At 47.9% G+C, this 17,372-nt stretch overlaps 1 protein-coding gene across 1 annotated transcript in view; it reads right to left on the bottom strand.

The window, feature by feature from the left end:
- Nucleotides 1–10,220: 10,220 nt before the first annotated feature.
- Nucleotides 10,221–17,372, bottom strand: part of LOC140395130 (E3 ubiquitin/ISG15 ligase TRIM25-like) — a 46,569-nt gene continuing 39,417 nt past the window's right edge. Inside the window, exon 6 of the mRNA XM_072482594.1 lies at nucleotides 10,221–16,307. Within this exon, the coding sequence (XP_072338695.1) occupies nucleotides 15,730–16,307 (578 nt within the window). The 3' untranslated portion in view covers nucleotides 10,221–15,729. The remainder of the gene's footprint in view (nucleotides 16,308–17,372) is intronic.

Below are 17,372 nucleotides of genomic sequence, written 5' to 3'. Positions count from 1 at the left end.
ATATTTATAAACTACATTCACCATCCAGTATTTTTTAATCGCTGCAATATCCTTCCTGTCTGTTACTGGCAGAAAAACAGTCATTATTAACAGTGCCACTTCAAATGATTCTAGCATTCAATCTCCTGTTCTTGGGGCTCTTGTATCGTCTTTATGATAACAATGCATTAATAAGAATCACCATGAATGTGTCTCTCAATAGTTGATGGATTCAAACCTATAATGGGCTCTGTGGTTAAAGCAAATGTTTGCTCTCTGGAATACGGAATGAATCAGAGGGGTTTTGATTGATTCTGGTTTTCATGACACCTGGAGGTGTTAGTGGCTGGGCTAAGAGATGTTTCTGGTGTGAGAGGGAATGTGACTCGCAGCGTAGGTTCACAAAGTGACATCCCTCAGATTGAGGGAGTTCACAAGATCATCCGCTGGCTGAAAGGTCGGCATCAGATTGCACTACTCTTTTCTGCATTTGGAAATGCCTTCTGAATTAATATTGTTTTCCTTTAGTTAGGACAGGAACTCCATTGCTGCAATACTTACAGTAAACGTCTGTAGCCGAACACGTCATTGTGCACGTGTTAATGCCAGATTTGTTGCCCCCTTCACAATTGCAGCCTATACCCCTTTAAGACAAGATGTAGGCTCTAGGCCTACCTCCCCCTGCATGTGCTATCCATATGCAGGGAGTTTGTTCAGTGCATCAATACCTACAGTTGATCTCAGAATTCAATGCACATGGGGCAGCACGGTAGCATAGTGGTTAGCACAATTGCTTCACAGCTCCAGGATCCCAGGTTCGATTCCTGGCTTGGGTCACTGTGCGGAGTCTGCACGTTCTCCCCGAGTGTGCGTGGGTTTTCTCCGGGTGCTCCGGTTTCCTCCCACAGTCCAAAGATGTGCAGGTTAGGTGGATTGGCCAAGCTAAATTGCCCTTAGTGTCCAAACTTGCCCTTAGTGTTGGGTGGGGTTACTGGGTTATGGGGATAGGGTGGAGGTGTGGGCTTGGGTACGGTGCTCTTTCAAAGAGCTGGTGCAGATTCGATGGGCCGAATGGCCTCCTTTTGCACTGTAAATTCTATGAAATCTATGAAAGGGTCATTCGGAATGGGCCATTGGTTACAGGGGATTCCCAAGAATGGAACATTATTTGTAGATTTCCCCAGGATTGTATCAATGCTTAGAGAATTGCATAGGATCTGTCAGTATCAGTAGGGGTAACCATTGCGATGCACCTTGACAGCTACCAAACTCCAATACAGGTCTTCCTGAGGATTCCCAACTCCCATTGCTCCACTGTTGGTGGCCATTCCTTCAGCTGCCCATTCTCTGAGCTCTGCAATTTCAATCCCAAACCTTTCACCCTCTCCACCTTCTCTCCTCCTTTAAGTGGCTCCTAAACCTATCTCCTTGACAAGGCTTTGATCACCTGGTTCCTAATGTAGTTCAGTCTCACCTTTTGTTTGAGAATGTTCCTGTGATATTGCCTTGGGATGTTTTACTGTGCTAAAGATGCTTTATAAGTGCAAGCTGCTGTTGTTATTAGCTCCAATTTTGTAAATTTGGCGAATGAGGGACTGTGCTTGCTTGAAGCCTGGATGGTCTGCCAAATGGAGAAGCTGTTTTCAGCACATTTTGCAAAGCAGGTCCCTTTATTTGAACAAACCCCCTGGGTACAGATTGTGTAGGATACTGCGGATATATTAGAGAAAGTTCAGGTTTGCAGACTAGATTGAAAATAGTTAAAGGAGACCTTGTAGAATTATCTAAAATCTTAAATTACATTGATAGGTAAGGAAAACCTGAATTGTTACTTCAAAGAAAAGCAAGAATATCGAACCAATGAACAAGGATGTGGGTTATCCAACCTACCCTACTTCCCAGCTACAGGAATACCAGCATCTTCCAAACCCTCGGCCATTATCATCGGGCAAGGGCAGCAGATCTGTGGCAACACGACCCATGGACGTTCCCGTCCAAGCCACTCACCATCCTGACTTGGAAATTTATTGCTGTCCCTTCACTGTCGCTGGGTTAAAATCTTGGAACTCCCTCTCTAACAGCACTGTGGCTGCACCGACGTCACATGGACTGCAGCGGTTCAAGAAGACAGCTCACCACCATCTTCTCAAGGGCATTAGCGATGGGCAATAAATACTGGCAAAGCCAGCAATGCCCACATCCCTTGAATGAATTAAGCTAATAATTGACTGATCTGAGGGATCCCAGTTTTTCACTTCCCAAATCAGCACTCAAAGAAGCAACCTACTCCCCAAGTCCTGTCCTCAGGCAATGCCCACTGACTCCCTTTGCCCATGGAAAGGCTCTCAGTGAGCCAGCGTTCATTTCTCAGTGCTGTTGAGATGCACAGAACTTTAAGACCATCACTTTCGGCATCTGTGAGCACCAAGTAATGTGACAGAACACAAGGAAGTGTGGACATTTTACCAAATTCAATGAAATTGCATATAATATAGAGCAGGTGTAGCACAATCAATCACTCACGAGACGAGATGAGAAGGAGTCGAACGATGGCTTTATTACGCAGACTTGTTCCCCAGCAGCACAGTTACAGAATGCGGCTGCTGGGAGAACCCAGGCTCTTATACTCCGCCTTACTGGGTGGAGCCAGCAGGCGGCTGATCCAATCGGGACCCAGTGTCTATCCACCAATAGCCTCTCGGCATCACAGGGTACCTTAAAACCCCTAATACATACCACCACAGCAGGACACTTGCTTTTTTTAAAATTTAGAGTACCCAATTGTTTTTTTTCCAATTAAGGGGCAATATTTTCCCTGCTGTTACCAGACTCCTAAACGACCCCCTTACGGACTGACCTCATTAATACTACATCCCTAATGCTTCACCCGATGCCAGTGTCTATGTGTTTACATTGTGTTGCCCTATTATGTATTTTTCTTTTATTTTTCTTTCATGTACTAAATGATCTGTTTGAACTGCTCGCAGAACAATATTTTTCACTGTACCTCGGTACACGTGACAATAAGCAAATCCAATCTAGCGTGATCAATCCACCTACCCTGCACATCTTTGGGGTGTGGGGGTGAAACCCGCGCAGACACGGGGAGAGTGTGCAAACTCCACACGGACAGTGACCCGAGGCTGGGATTGAACCCGGGTCCTCAGCGCCGTAGGCAGCAGCGCTAACCACTGTGCCATGTGCCGTCCTCAGGTCACCTACTCTTATGTTAACTGGTGACACTATCTGAACTGATGTTGAAATCATGACTTTGCTGGTCTGTTTCACCTATTCAGTGTACGACATCTTAATAATCCATAATGGATCATCATAAGTGTTTTTATAAGAAATTCTCACATTTGCAGAAGGTAAAGTGGATGATGATTTATATGTGCAGTTTAAGATTATGTAATACTGCAGCTTTCGGCGTCATGTGTAACCATCACATAACAGACTAATTGATCCATTTTAAATGTTTTTATCTTATTAACATGGTAACCATAGTTGATTTCTGCCCTATTGGTAAGCAGAAGATTCCAATTAGTGGAACAATTTATTACCACATTCCTGCTCCCCCACCCCTCTCCCAGTCTGAACCTATTGCACAGAAGGGGTTATGTTATAATGTTATGCTGAGAATGCCCAGAGTAACTGTAGAGAAAATGTGTACCCTGCACAATACAGGATCACTGAGCAGTAATAGGCTCATGCCTGACACTAGTCAAGGCTTTCCGATTACTGTACAACTTCATAGTTAGCAACTTTTCAAATCTGTAAGACTGCACACAAATGTTTGATCTTATGTCCTGTGACACTCTACCCTCCCTGAGATTTATTCCCCTCATGCTGGGTCCGTGCTGTGTCTTGTATCAGCGTGCACTGAAAACACCACTGTGTCCGGAAGGAGTATTTCCAGCGGGATCATGTCGATAGGTGCACAGTGACGAGAAGAGTGAATTCTACCAAAGAGCTGTCATCTTCTCCCAGGAGCTGGTTTGTGAATCACAAGCTGATATAGTTATTTCAAAGTAACTTGCGCCAGCAGTGTCAGTGGCTGTTTACTTTGTACGCTGCCAACACCATCATTCCTCCATCATTTTGCTTAGAAAACATCAAAGACACTGAATATGTAAATAGCGTTTTATTAATGGTATCAAGCTTAGAGGTGCTATTGTTTAATATAAAATATAAACAATTTAAAACTGCTAACAGAAAATTCATGCCATGCACAAATCAATCTCTGTTCACCATGTTGTTACTTTTCTACCTTTTGAGTCTCCGATGTTTCATACCTTTCTTTTCCCAGAGCATAGGTGGAGTACCGTTTCCTGATAATAGTGTGGCTGTTCACTGGGAGATGCACATGAGGGAGTAACTAACTATCCTTTGAATTCTCCTCCCTTTCCCCTGCGGATATGTCTGGATTCCATTTGGGAGTTGAGACTTGCTGAAGACTGCAGGCACGGAGCCAATGTGTGGTTCACCTAGCAATCCTAGTACTTACTCCCAAGATATGAGAAATGTTCCGCAGTTCAACCATATCCTGCCATTTCACTTTGAGCAGATCATACCAATCACCAACATGGAAACGTATCTTGCAGTGGCACTGAAACCATCTGCCTAGGGAAAGGCTTCACTTTACACACCTTCCCGTGGGGACATCCCAAGATAATTTACTTTTGATTGCTTTTTGGTCTCGTTGTTTTTATGTTAACGAACAGACCAACTTGCACACAGCAATTCACAAACAGCAGATGAATTGCCTTTGATGGCCTTAGCCCAAAGAGGGATGTAGGCCAAGACAGCAGACTTGTTTTCCCTCAAACTGTGCCCGTGAGACATTCTACATCCAACTAAACATATGAAGCCCCAGATAACTGAATTTCAGACGAAGAATCATCCAGACTCGAAACGTCAGCTCCCTTCCCTCTCCGCAGATGCTACATCATAGAATTTACAGGGCAGAAAGAGGCCATTCAGCCCATCGAGTCTGCACCGGCTCTTGGAAAGAGCACCCTACTTGAGCCCATGTCTCCACCCTATCCCCATGACCTCACCTATCCTTTATGGACACTAAGGGGCAATTTAGCATGGCTAACCCACCTAACCTGCACATCTTTGGACTGTGGGAGGAAACCAGAGCACCCGGAGGAAACCCACGCAGCCACGGGGAGAACGTGCCGACTCCGCACAGACAGTCACTGAGGCCGGGATTGAACCCGGGTCCCTGGAGCTGTGATGCAGCAGTGCTAACCGCTGTGCCCCCCATGACCTGCTGTCAGACCAGCTGAGATTGTCCAGCATTATGGTTTTGTTGTAGATGTAACTTCAGTTTCCTTCCTCGAGTGTCTCCAACAATGCAGCAGTCTGGCAGTATCGCGTTGGTGTTGCCTAGATTTTGAGGTGCTTGAATCCATAACGTTTTAACGCAGGAGCTAAGATGTTGAACCAACTTTTGCTCCAATCCTGAAAACGCCAAACAAATCGTGGTGGCGGGACAAAGATGAAAGGAGAAACACCCCATTTTGGAGTCTCTCGGTACATGAGCGAGCAGCTCAGAACTGAAACCTGCTTTTGTTGTTTACTGAAATATGGTGGGTGCTGCCTGAAGTCGTTACGAAACGGTTGCCTGGGGCTCCATGATGCCATCCACCATCCAGTCAATCACTGCAGCTTTTACTGAGACCCGATGCAGTGAAGTATCAGGTCACAGATGATCATTCCAGTCACTGGATGTGCCAACCCTTTGGTGCACAGTAGCTGCAGTTTTGCTTGCAAAGGTCAATGGAGCTGTCCATGGGGCACTCCAATGATCAAAACTGCCAGAAGATAAATATTCAAGGTGGTTGCAATGTAGCCATGTAGGCACGTGCAGATATGGATGGTAACATCCGGGCAGGGATGGTCAATCCTGCCACACCAGCTGTGGCTAACCCCTGGCATGTCGTACCACCAAAATCATGATGTACAGTGACGGTGTGCTTCCAAAGAAATCAGTCAGGCATTAATGCCTTAGTGCTGTCACCTCCCTCGCGAGAACAGGAGCCTGTGAATGCACTAAATATTTACCACGAGGTGGACGCACTGTGACTACCAGGATAGCAGAATGGAACTTTTTATTTGTCCATCAATTGCTAAGTTTCCAGCATCCTGCCCAGCCTGACGTCCTTCTGTAGAAATACCTCATGTAGGGTTTCACAGAATCCGTACAGAGCAGAAGAAAGCCATTCGGCCCATTGAGTCTGTACCAACCCTCTGAAAGAACACTCTACCCTGGCCCACTCTCCCCCGCCCTATAACCCCGTAACCCTACCTAACCTGGACAATAAGGGGCAATTAAGCATGGCCAATCCACCTACCCTGCACAGCTTTGGATTTCTGTTGGGAAACCCTTCTGTGCCCGCGACGGTGTATTAATTTAAGTGTTTTTCAAACTTTCTCATTCACTTTAAAGGAATGAATTTGCCTCCTAAACATTGTGCTGTGCTCATTGCAGCCTTTGTACATGAAGAGAGTCTGCGAAGTTGGATGTAAAATTGCTTACGGGCACAGTTTGAGGGGAAACAAGTCTGCTGTCCTGGCCTACATCCCTCCGTGGACTTAAGATCACCAAAGGCAATTCATCTGCTGCTTGTGAATTGCTGTACGCAAATTAATTTGTTCACTCACATAAAAATAATGACATGAAAAAGTAATCAAAAATAACTCACTGTTTGTAATATAGACAGCGTACACATATTACAGAGCACAATTCCAAGTAGAGACTTGCGTCGCAGAGAAATATTGATCAATGCTTAGAATGTATTGACAGCGAAAGTTGATGTATTTTTTTGATGTCTCCCATCATGTTTCTCCACAGTTAACAGCCTGTTTACAGTCTACAAGGACAAAAACATTATACAAGCAGAGACTCGGCACAAAGGTCATACTGTGACTGAGGGGAAATTACTAATCGCCACATACACAACTAGCAACCTAGCACAAGTATCTCGACAGCATGTTTATACTTTTAAAAACAAATATATATGAAAATATTTTTGATAGAAAAACTTTCAAAAAAAACGGCACGAGTGGAGTTGCTGATTAACTCATGCTGAGGGGCCCAGATATCGGGCAACAACCACTCAACAAAGTTTACGAATAACTGACTGCAACGTATAAAAATAAAACAAGCTGTAACTTGCGGCCTCTGCAACAGTTAAAGGTTATAAAATGCATTGACGTTTTAAAAATCTTGGGAGAACTGCTGAGAGCGAGGTGCAGTTACGTCATAAATACATCCAAAAGGAACTTGTTCACACAACCCCGCTACACGTAGTGAGAGCAATTCACTCTCTGCTGGTTTGAGATCTGATCAGCCGATTCTCCCAAATAACGTACGGGACATTCCCACGCGGAAATGAACAGGCAGAGCACAGGCTAATTCCTGAGTGAGGAAGATGTGGGTGATTGGCAACTGGTCCCCACGCAATGAGAATGTTGGAGGCATTCGGCCATTCATTATTGGGTTTTAACCTGACCGGGGGGACGGGACGACAAGTTTTGTTGTCTCCTTATCCCCTGAAATTATTTGTTCCAAAGGCCCCTGATTTTCTTGTGGCGACGGTGTGGGATTAGATGTAGCTGGTTGAGTTATGCTAGCGGGAAGCTGTTATGCTTCCTTTATGATTAGGAGTCAGAGAGGATGTAGACCTGGAGACGAGAGACACCACAGATCAACATTGACCGTCGCAAAATCCTGGAGGAGGAATACAGCACCTAATTCATCTGTGATCCTCCAATATGCGTGGAACAACAAAATACTCGGTCTTCAGCTCCGCTAAGGTTGTTCAGGTGAGGATTCCAGCACCTGTGACTATCTTAGGGCAAATCTTTGGTGCAGTAGGTCAGCAAGTGGATATCTCACAAGAGCCTGGGCTTAAATCTAACCCAGACCAGTGAGGTAAAAGCCTCGTCTTGTAAGGATCTTTTCACAACTTGAGATTAGGCAGAAAGGATGTTCTAAAGTTTAATGGGGACATTCAGAAATGCTCAAAGTCTGAAGCTAAATTAACAGTTTCAGTTAGAAAGTCAGAGAGGATGCAGACCTGGGGACAAGAGACACCACGGATCAACATTGATCACATGTAGCGACAACAATCTCTCCCTCAATGCCAGCAAAACTAAAGAGCTGGTCGTTGACTTCAGGAAGCAAAGTATCGCACACACCCCTGTCAGCATCAACGGGGCCGAGGTGGAGATGGTTAGCAGTTTCAAATTCCTAGGGGTGCACATCACCAACCATCCGTCCTGGTCCACCCACATCGACGTTACGACCAAGAAAGCACAACAGCGCCTATACTTCCTCTGGAAACTAAGGAAATTTGGCATGTCCAGACTGACTCTTAACAATTTTTACAGGTGCACTATAGAAAGCATCCTATCTGGCTGCATCACAGCCTGGTATGGCAACTGCTCGGCCCAAGACCTCAAGAAACTACAGAGAGCCGTGAACACACCTCCCATCCATTGACTGTCTACACCTGGGGAAAGCGGGCAGCATAATCAAAGACCCCTCCCACCCGGCTTACTCACTTTTCCAACTTCTTCCATCGGGCAAGAGATACAAAAGTCTGAGAACACGCACGAACAGATTCAAAAACAGCTTCTTCCCCGCTGTTACCAGACTCCGAGACGGCCCTCTCATGGACTGATCTGATCTGTTCACACATCTCCTGTAAGCTTCACCCGATGCCTGTGCCTATGTATTTACATTGTGTATTTATGTATGTCCTGTGGGTTTTTTTTTTCGTGTATGGAACGATCAGTCTGGACTGCTCGCAGATAATACTTTTCACTGTACCTCGGTTAACGTGACAGTGAACAAATCCAATCCAAAGGCAAAAATGAAGATTTCAGGCTGGAGCAGCGCGCTACAGGACTAAGACCAGAGGGAACACTGCACTCGTCATCAGGTTCAATTGCAAAACTTAAATCTGAGACGTTGACTCGTGCCGTGAACATGGTAAAAGGATTAAGCTGCAAGAGTCACGCGAATTTCTGTGTTGGAGTCACATAGAATTGGGAACCGCTGCTGTGACCCATCACCATTTCCTTCAAATATATTATAATCCCTAGCAAAATCACCGAAGCCTTCAATACCAAATGTGTGCGTTCACTTTCAGAATACATTCTTGATCCTCTAACCTCCTGGGGATCATCACCTGACTTTGTTCTCAGGTACGCCATGTTAAAAGCATGTAAATGGCATTAATCATGGGGTGGTACAGGATCCTCTCGACCCAGAAAGGTTCCTACTTCAATTAAAATGAGATTACTGCTAGTGTCCACAATCTCAGCATTTAGTTTGGACACCATTTATCACAGGGAATGAAGGAGAGGAGTTAGACGTCCCACCTGCTCTTCCGGTTGAGAGGAGTGGCTCTTACTGGTTGCCTGGATGCTGAGAGGTTGTTTCCTCGTGTGGGAGAGCCTAGGACCAGAGGGCATAATCTCAGAGTAAGGGGGTGGCCCATTTAAGACAGAGATGAGGAGGGATTTCCTCTTTCAGAAAGTAATGAAACTGTGGAATTCTTTACCGCAGAGATGCAGAGGCTGGGTCCTTAAGCATGTTCAAGGCTGAGATAATCAGTAAGTGAATCAAGGGTTATAGGGCTAAAGCGGGAAAGTGGAGTTACGGGTTATATCAGATCAGGCATGACCTCATTGTATGGCGGAGCAGACTGGATGGGCCGAATACTTTGGCTCATGACCTTGTTACCATAGGTCTGTATTATTCCGGTGGTGAGGGCAGTGTGGAGTCAGTAATATTAGATGTTATAAAACCTAAGAATCATTTTGCAAGGACAACACTGCCCTCTGCTGTTCAATTGACAGCATGACAGACAAATTACTTTTAAAGAAAATTAAAGGGCCCAATTTAACCAAACGGGAACATTCTCCCATAGCGAGGGCATTTAGCCACGTGTTTCCCGGCGTTCGCAGCGCCAAGATACACCCTGCTAGCGCCCATCCAGTAAGATACGGGGCCTCAGCGGGGTATGCACGCCCGAGGCCGCAATCAGCCCCGTTTTCTGCACTGAGCAGCTCCGCTCGCCAGAACTCCTCAGTGCAGCGAGCGATCGGGATGCCATTTCTAAATGGTGCCCCAATCTCCCGAGCTCCCAAACCACCCCCAAACCCCACCTCACTATAAGGGGGTCCCCAGGTCCTTCTGCACCCCCCCCCCCCACACCAACGCAGTGCACCCCCGACCCAATCACCACCACGCCAGATTGGCACCTTCGCAGTGCTCGCATTGCACCCTGGCAGTGATCCTGCCAGCTGGCACCTAGGTGGCACTGCCAGGGTGCCCAGGTGGCACATGCAGTGCCAGACTGCCACCCTGCCCAGTGGGCAAGTACCTGGGGCCTCCAATCCCCGGGAGACCCCCATAAGTGCTGTTCCAGTTGGTCCCCATTTGTGGAGACCAGTACTGAACGGGACTCGCCCCAGGTCTCCGAGGTAATTGGGATAAATCCCAACGCCTTGGTTACCTCAGGGAACTGCACATCGCTAGTCTCGCTCAAATGTACAGATTTGCTCAAAAGTAATCCCACCAATGGGCATCTCGCAAGATCGCGTTAGATCTTGCAAGGCATAGCGAACTGGGTAGATCCCGGAGCGGGGGTCTCCCGCCATTTACTGGCACGTTGCACCACCACGTGCTGCTTTTGGGGTGCAGCGTGACTGGTAGATTGCGCCCAAATATCAAATCTTCAATGTGCCTCAAAGCAGGTGAAAATGACCCTGCAGTTTCTCCCCTTTGCTCAGCAAATATAATCAAATAATCGGTCAATATATTTAAATCAATCCAAATTCTAATCATTGATTACATTTGGTTCAAGTATTTTATCTTTTGTCAATTTTCTCCCATGTCTACCTCCTCTGTGATAGGTCTACCTCCTCTGGCTCCTTGACAGAGATTATTTCTACAAGTTACAGATCACCTTCCGCTACCTCTCTCATGTCCAGATTAATATCAGGAGGTTATTTACTATTTGAGATGGAATAACACAGACGTGCTCATCCTGCTTTGACACACAATGTCTACACAACACACTCTTAGTCACAGAATCAATACAGTGCAGGAGGCCATTTAGCCCACTGGGTCTGGCCCCGACCCTCTGCACCCACTCCCCCACCCTATCCCCATATCCTCACCTAACCCTTTTTTTGGGGGTGCACTATGGAGCAATTTAGCGTGGCCAATCCTCCGAACCTGCATCTTTAGACTGTGGGGGGAACTCCGCGGAGCACCTGGAGGAAATCCATGCAGACACGGAGAGTGCAAACTCCACACAGTCACCCAAGACCGGAATTGAACCCAGGACCCTGGCCCTGTGAGACAGCAGTGCTAACCACTGTGCCACCAATGTCCGTGATGATATTTCCTTTTCTAATTTGGGGTACTGAGGCCAACTATAACTTGGTATTGCCTGCCACCCAGCTGAAACCGATTCATTCAGCACATACAGGGTAACAAATTGGGACTTTCCTGATGTGTCCTCTCCCACTGAATTAGATCTGCCTGTTCGATGAGCCAGCACATCTTACTGGCACTGAAACTGAGGCCTCCAACAGTCCTCACCAGCGCATCTTACTGGCACTGAAACTCAGGCCTCCAGCAGTCCTCACCAGCAACTACACAGCTAAATTTTATATCAGCAAACTTCTTCATAATTTCCCTACATTTAAGTCTAAACCATTGATATATATCCCAAAAAGTAAGGCGCCTAGTACTAATCTCTATGGAACCCCATTCCTGTCACAAAAACACCAATCAACCATTATCCTTCATTTCCTGCCACTGAACCAGTTTTGGATCAAACCTGCCACTTTTCCTTATCTCTCGTGAACTTTATTTTTCTGTCAGGTGGGACAAAGCACAGGGTCACGGAATTGTTACAGCACAGGAGGTCATTTGGTCCGTTGCGTCTCCGCCCACTCTCAAAATGAGCACTGCACCTAATGCCATTCCCAATGCCTTCTCCCCATTACCCAGTCCATTCGTCCTTTCCAAATGATCCAATTCCCTCCTGAATGCGCCAATTGAGCCGACTTATAGAATCACAGAATTTACAGTGCAGAAGGAGGCCATTCGGCCCATGGAGTCTGCACCGGCCTTTGGAAAGAGCACCCTACCTGAGCCCATACCTCCACCCTATCCCCGTAACCCCACTAAACTTTTTTTTGGACACTAAGGGCAATTTAGTACAGCCAATCCCAATCCACCTAACCTGCACATCTTTGGACTTCAACCGCACTCTCAGACAGCGCAGTCCAGATCTACTCGTTGCCTGAAAATCATTTCTCCTCATGTCTCCATTGCTTTGTTTGCCAATTTACTTAAGTATGTCTCCTCTCATTCTCGATCCTTCCATCAATGGGAACAGTTTTTCCCTAACCAGACCCCTCATGATTTTGAATATTTCTGTCAAACCTTCTCTCCTCCAAGATCATTCCTAGCTTCACCAATTTATCCATGTAACTGAAGTTACACATCTCTAATAATAATCTCTAATTCCCCTCCAAGCTCCACACCATCTTGACTTGGAAATATATTCCCGTTCCTTCACTGTGGCCGAGTCAAAACCCCGGAAACTCCCTCCCTAACAGCACAGTGGGTGTGCCTACACTACATGGACTGCACCGCCACCTTCTCAAAGGCAATTAGGGATGGGCAATAAATGCCAGCCTATCCAGCACTGCACACATCCCTTGGATGAATTTTTACAAATTTGATATGAACAAATCATTCACCTGCAGGCACAGAGGCAATGGGCGGGATTCTCCCCGACCCGGGGGGGGGGTCGGAGAATCCCGCCCCATATTATTGGTCCCACTGAGTAATCCCAAGGAACATCAGGGAAGTGATTGAAATATTAATGAAATGAGAGAGTACTGTTCACTGGAATAATAAGAGTGCATAAAACCTATCTTCACCTCAGTCAACATCAGAAAGAATCCACACTCTAAGTGGAAACATTCATTCTGACATGGGCAAAATTCTCCGGTATCGGAGCGATGTCCACCGACTGGCGCCCAAAACGGCGCAAATCAGTCGGGCATCGCGCCGCCCCAAAGGTGCGGAATGCTCCGCATCTTTGGGGGCCGAGTCCCAACCTTAAGGGGCTAGGCCCGCGCCGGACGGATTTCCACCCCGCCAGCTGGCGGAAAAAGCCTTTGGTGTCCCGTCAGCTGGCGCGGAAATGACATCTCCGGGCAGCGCATGCGCAGGAGCGTTAGCGGCCGCTGACGGCATTCCCGCGCATGCGCAGTGGAGGGAGTCGCTTCCGCCTCCGCCATGGTGGAGACCGTGGCGGACGCGGAAGGGAAAGAGTGACCCCACGGCACAGGCCCGCCCGGGGATCGGTGGGCCCCGATCGCGGGCCAGGCCCCGGGGCCAGATCGCCCCGCGCCCCCCCAGGACTCCGGAGCCTGCCCGTGCCGCCTTGTTCCGCCGGTAATGTAGGTGGTTTAATCTACGCCGGCGGGACAGGCGTTTTAGCGGCGGGACTTCGGCCCATCCGGGCCGGAGAATCGCGGGGGGGGGGGGGGGTGCCAACCGGCGCGGCGCGATTCCCGCCCCCGCCGAATATCCGGTGCCGGAGACTTCGGCAACCGGCGGGGGCAGGATTCACGCCAGCCCCCGGCAATTCTCCGACCCGACGGGGGGTCGGAGAATCTCGCCCGTGATAACAAGTTAAAATTTTCATCGAATGAAATTAAGGCTCAAATTGATTGTATGTGCAGCTTCTGATAACAGTTGAATAAAAGGAATTTGGAAAGAAGATTAAAATATGGAAAAACCCATCATCTGGAAAGTTTGTGAAAATTCTATCATCATTGGGCAGGATTTCTTATATCTTGGGCTGGATTCTCCGGTCGCCGACGCCGAAATCGCGTTCGGCGATTGGCCAGAGAATCACAGTTACCGACCAAATCGGGGCGGCGCCGCTTTCGGGATGCCCCACCCCCTTAAAAGTGGCGTACGCGGAGAGGCGTGGTCTCATCCGTCGGGAACTCGGCGTGGTGGTTGCGGACTCATTCCAGCGCCGCCACAGTCGGGGGAGGGGCGATCCACGGGCAGGGTGGACTCTATTAGGGACTGGGGGCACTATGGGGGGGGGGGGTGGTCCAGGGCAGGCTGAGCCGGCCAAAGGGGGGGCACTATTTTGTGGGCTGGGTGCGTGAGAGGCCGCTGCAGGGCGCCGCCGTGCCATGCATGGGCACGGACCCGGCAATTCTCCGGGCCGTATCGGCAACTAGAGCCAGGTGCTCTACGCTGCCGGCATGCTAGCCCCCAGCCAAACGGAGGATCGGTGGCCGTTTCAGATCATTTTGTCTGTCGTAAAAGGCCACCGTTCACATGCCGGCGTGGGGAAAGAGCCCCAAATATCTGATCATGAGAGAACGTGCAAACCCCTCACTCGAGGCCGGATTTGAACCCGGGTCCCTGACGCTGTGAGGCAGCGTCGCCCCTGATGTCGCACCCAGGAGACCAGCATGGCAAAAGGCATCAAAACAGCCCAAGGGAACCAGCAGAGGACATCCGGGGAGGAGCAACCTCTGCTCCGTAGACAGTGAAAAAAATTGCCCTTAAGCCTAGTGCACTTCAACCCAACTTAAAGGTTCAGTGAAAGACGGGGTGTGGATGTCCCCAAAGAGATTTCAAAATTGTGGCTGACTAGCAGGCCCAGAGCTGATTCACCTGCGCTGTGACGAACTGTGATAACACTGCTGTTTGATGGGGAGGAAGTTGACGGTCAAGATCTACGGCAGTGTCACGGCAGAAGAAAAAAAATCAGCCAGCCCAGTAACCAGTATCCTGGCAGTGGAGATGGTGAATTTGCAAGGACAGCCAGGTCTGAAGGTCCTCGGATGATTGAAATACACAATTCAGATGGGTGGAGAGGCAATAACCTTGGACTAACTTGGAAAGCTTGAAAAGCTACCCCAGGGTGCGATAGGCAAGAGCATAGTGACTCAGGAACTGAGACCGGGTGAGCAAGGACGATGATGGATAGGAATGGCTACCGGAAAGAGGAATTCAACATGGAGCTCCCATCGCTGGTGATAGTTGGAATATCTTGCCAAGCTTTCAGCCTAGCACACAAAACCGGGCTGTGGCAATGAAAGTCCAAACCAACACTCATATGCTGGGCAATCTGCCTCTCCGGTATAAAATGGGAGAGTCGATGGAATAGGAAATTGTGTGTGTGTGTCTGTGTGCGTGTGTGTGTCTGCGTGCGTGTGCTTGTGTTTGGGGGGGGAAAGAGAAAGTGGGTTATTTATTCATTATTGCTGGTTCTATGTACCAACCACCCCTGCCCCCACACACACACTCAACTCCCCCAAGACCAATTTCACTACTTTTTGTAGAATTGGAGATTTTTCTTGAGCTGGATTCTGCTTCTTGATTAAGTTGATGCAGCCTCCACCATTTTTGCATATTTGAGTATTGATTACTGGGCTCAGCTCTCGTTTTCCAGTTAATGGGAGCCTACTTCAACTGGTCAGTTGACTGCTCCTGCAGAGGTCTTAACAAGGCCAACCCATCTTACTGTGTACTGGCATAACCTCAAAATCACAAGTATTTGGGGGTTATGATATCAAAGGGAACAACTATGGTTAATCATCCCAATTTGTGTTCTTAATTTTGAGGGAAGTGTTCTAAGAATAAAATGTGTGCAGAATATAAAACGGAATTCAGTTGAGGGAACATAGGGACAGGGATGTGTTCCAATCGCCAACTCTCAATGCTAGGTAGAGAGCCTCAGAGAATGTTTGTTGCTGGAATGTGCAGATCAAGTTTAGCTTGCTGCCTGACACACTGTAAAAGGAGATTATTCCAGCATCAAAATCCACAAACACTCCCACTCGAGAGGATATTCGAACAGTAAGATCTGTGATATTTCCGCTGTGCTGGGCTAAAACGGAGCGGGACCCTGATAAGTAGCTCCACAAATTACTGCTACTCCCTGAGCACACAATCCAGGACTTACTGCTCCCCCCCAGCAAGCACTCTGTATCCCGACCCTTCCGCTTTATGCTGCCATAGCAGACCCCAACTGCCCATTTGCCGCGGACGCCTGCAATCTCCACCTCCCAATAAGAGCGACCACCATTGGTTCCTTCAGAGCAGAGCACCTGCCCCCAGCTGTCAAATCTCTTGCGACTGGCAGGATAGGGCTGTCTGAACTGGGATCCAGACGCTACCCTCTTATCGTCTGACAGAATGACACTACGATGAGCGGTGTCCACATCCAGAGTTGGTGTCTGTCCATCTGTGAATAAAGCAACGTGTGAGTGAATACCTTGTCCTCAGCTATGAAGCTCTTCCTTTATCAATGCCAATTCGCTTGCTTTTAACAGCTGTCTCAAGTGCACTTATAGTCACTTCAGCTTTTGCTGTTTATGAGCTAAATTTGCTTTATACAATCTTCATATCAACTTTGATGCATGACTTACAGGAAGCAGGATATGACTATGCTTGTGGATTTGGTGTGGTTTACACTGATATAGTCAAAGGCCCAGAAGGATGAAAATCCATGCTGGGCACAAGTGCTTGAATGCAACAAAGTAAGCAGGGTCAGGCATAGGTCATTGGATTTAAATACTGCCCACACCGCATCTCAAACCATGGCAGATCTACGGTTAGTACTGCTGCCTCACAGCACCAGGAATCCAGATTTAATTCTGGCCTTGGGTGACTGTGTGAAGTTTGCACTTTCTCCCAATCTGCGTGGGTTTCCTCAGGGTGCTCCAGTTTTCTTCTACAGTTTCCTTCCACAGCCCATAGGTGTGGGTTGGGTGGATTGGCCATGTTAAATTGGCCCTTAGTTTCCAAAGATCGGTGGATTGGCCAAGATCAATGGGTTACAGGGATAGGGAAGTGGATCGGGCTTAGGTAGAGTGCTCTTTCGGGGGGTCCGCGCAGACTCGATGGGCCAAATGGCCTCGTTCTGCACTGTAGGGATTCTATGGATCTATGGAACATGCCAGCTCTGGGGGAAGGAAACATACAAAAGTTACAGAGCTCCTTCTCCAGAAAGAGGATAAGGCTGTCCTCATTGGCTTTCTGAGTAAGGGAATGAAAAGTCCCAAGCTAAATCCCAGTCCTAGACCCCCAGCTGTGCCCCACATTTCTCATTCCAGTGGCTGCATGCTTGTTTCCACTCATCACCATAGCCCAATGTATCCCAGGCCAGGCCAAGCCACGGAAACCTGCAGCCTGGCAAGCCTCTACTTTGACAACACCGTCTCCTATCACATAAACCTTGTCTGGCTCCACTGCAACAAGGCCCAATGGAAAATCCCGTGAAAGACCAGTCGTTAGCTTCATTTGCAAC

This window comes from Scyliorhinus torazame, chromosome 18 (assembly GCF_047496885.1).
Source record: "Scyliorhinus torazame isolate Kashiwa2021f chromosome 18, sScyTor2.1, whole genome shotgun sequence".
Taxonomy (NCBI): domain Eukaryota; kingdom Metazoa; phylum Chordata; class Chondrichthyes; order Carcharhiniformes; family Scyliorhinidae; genus Scyliorhinus; species Scyliorhinus torazame.
The sequence above is the reverse complement of the archived record's forward strand: the minus strand, read 5'-3'. Positions and strand labels throughout refer to the sequence as shown.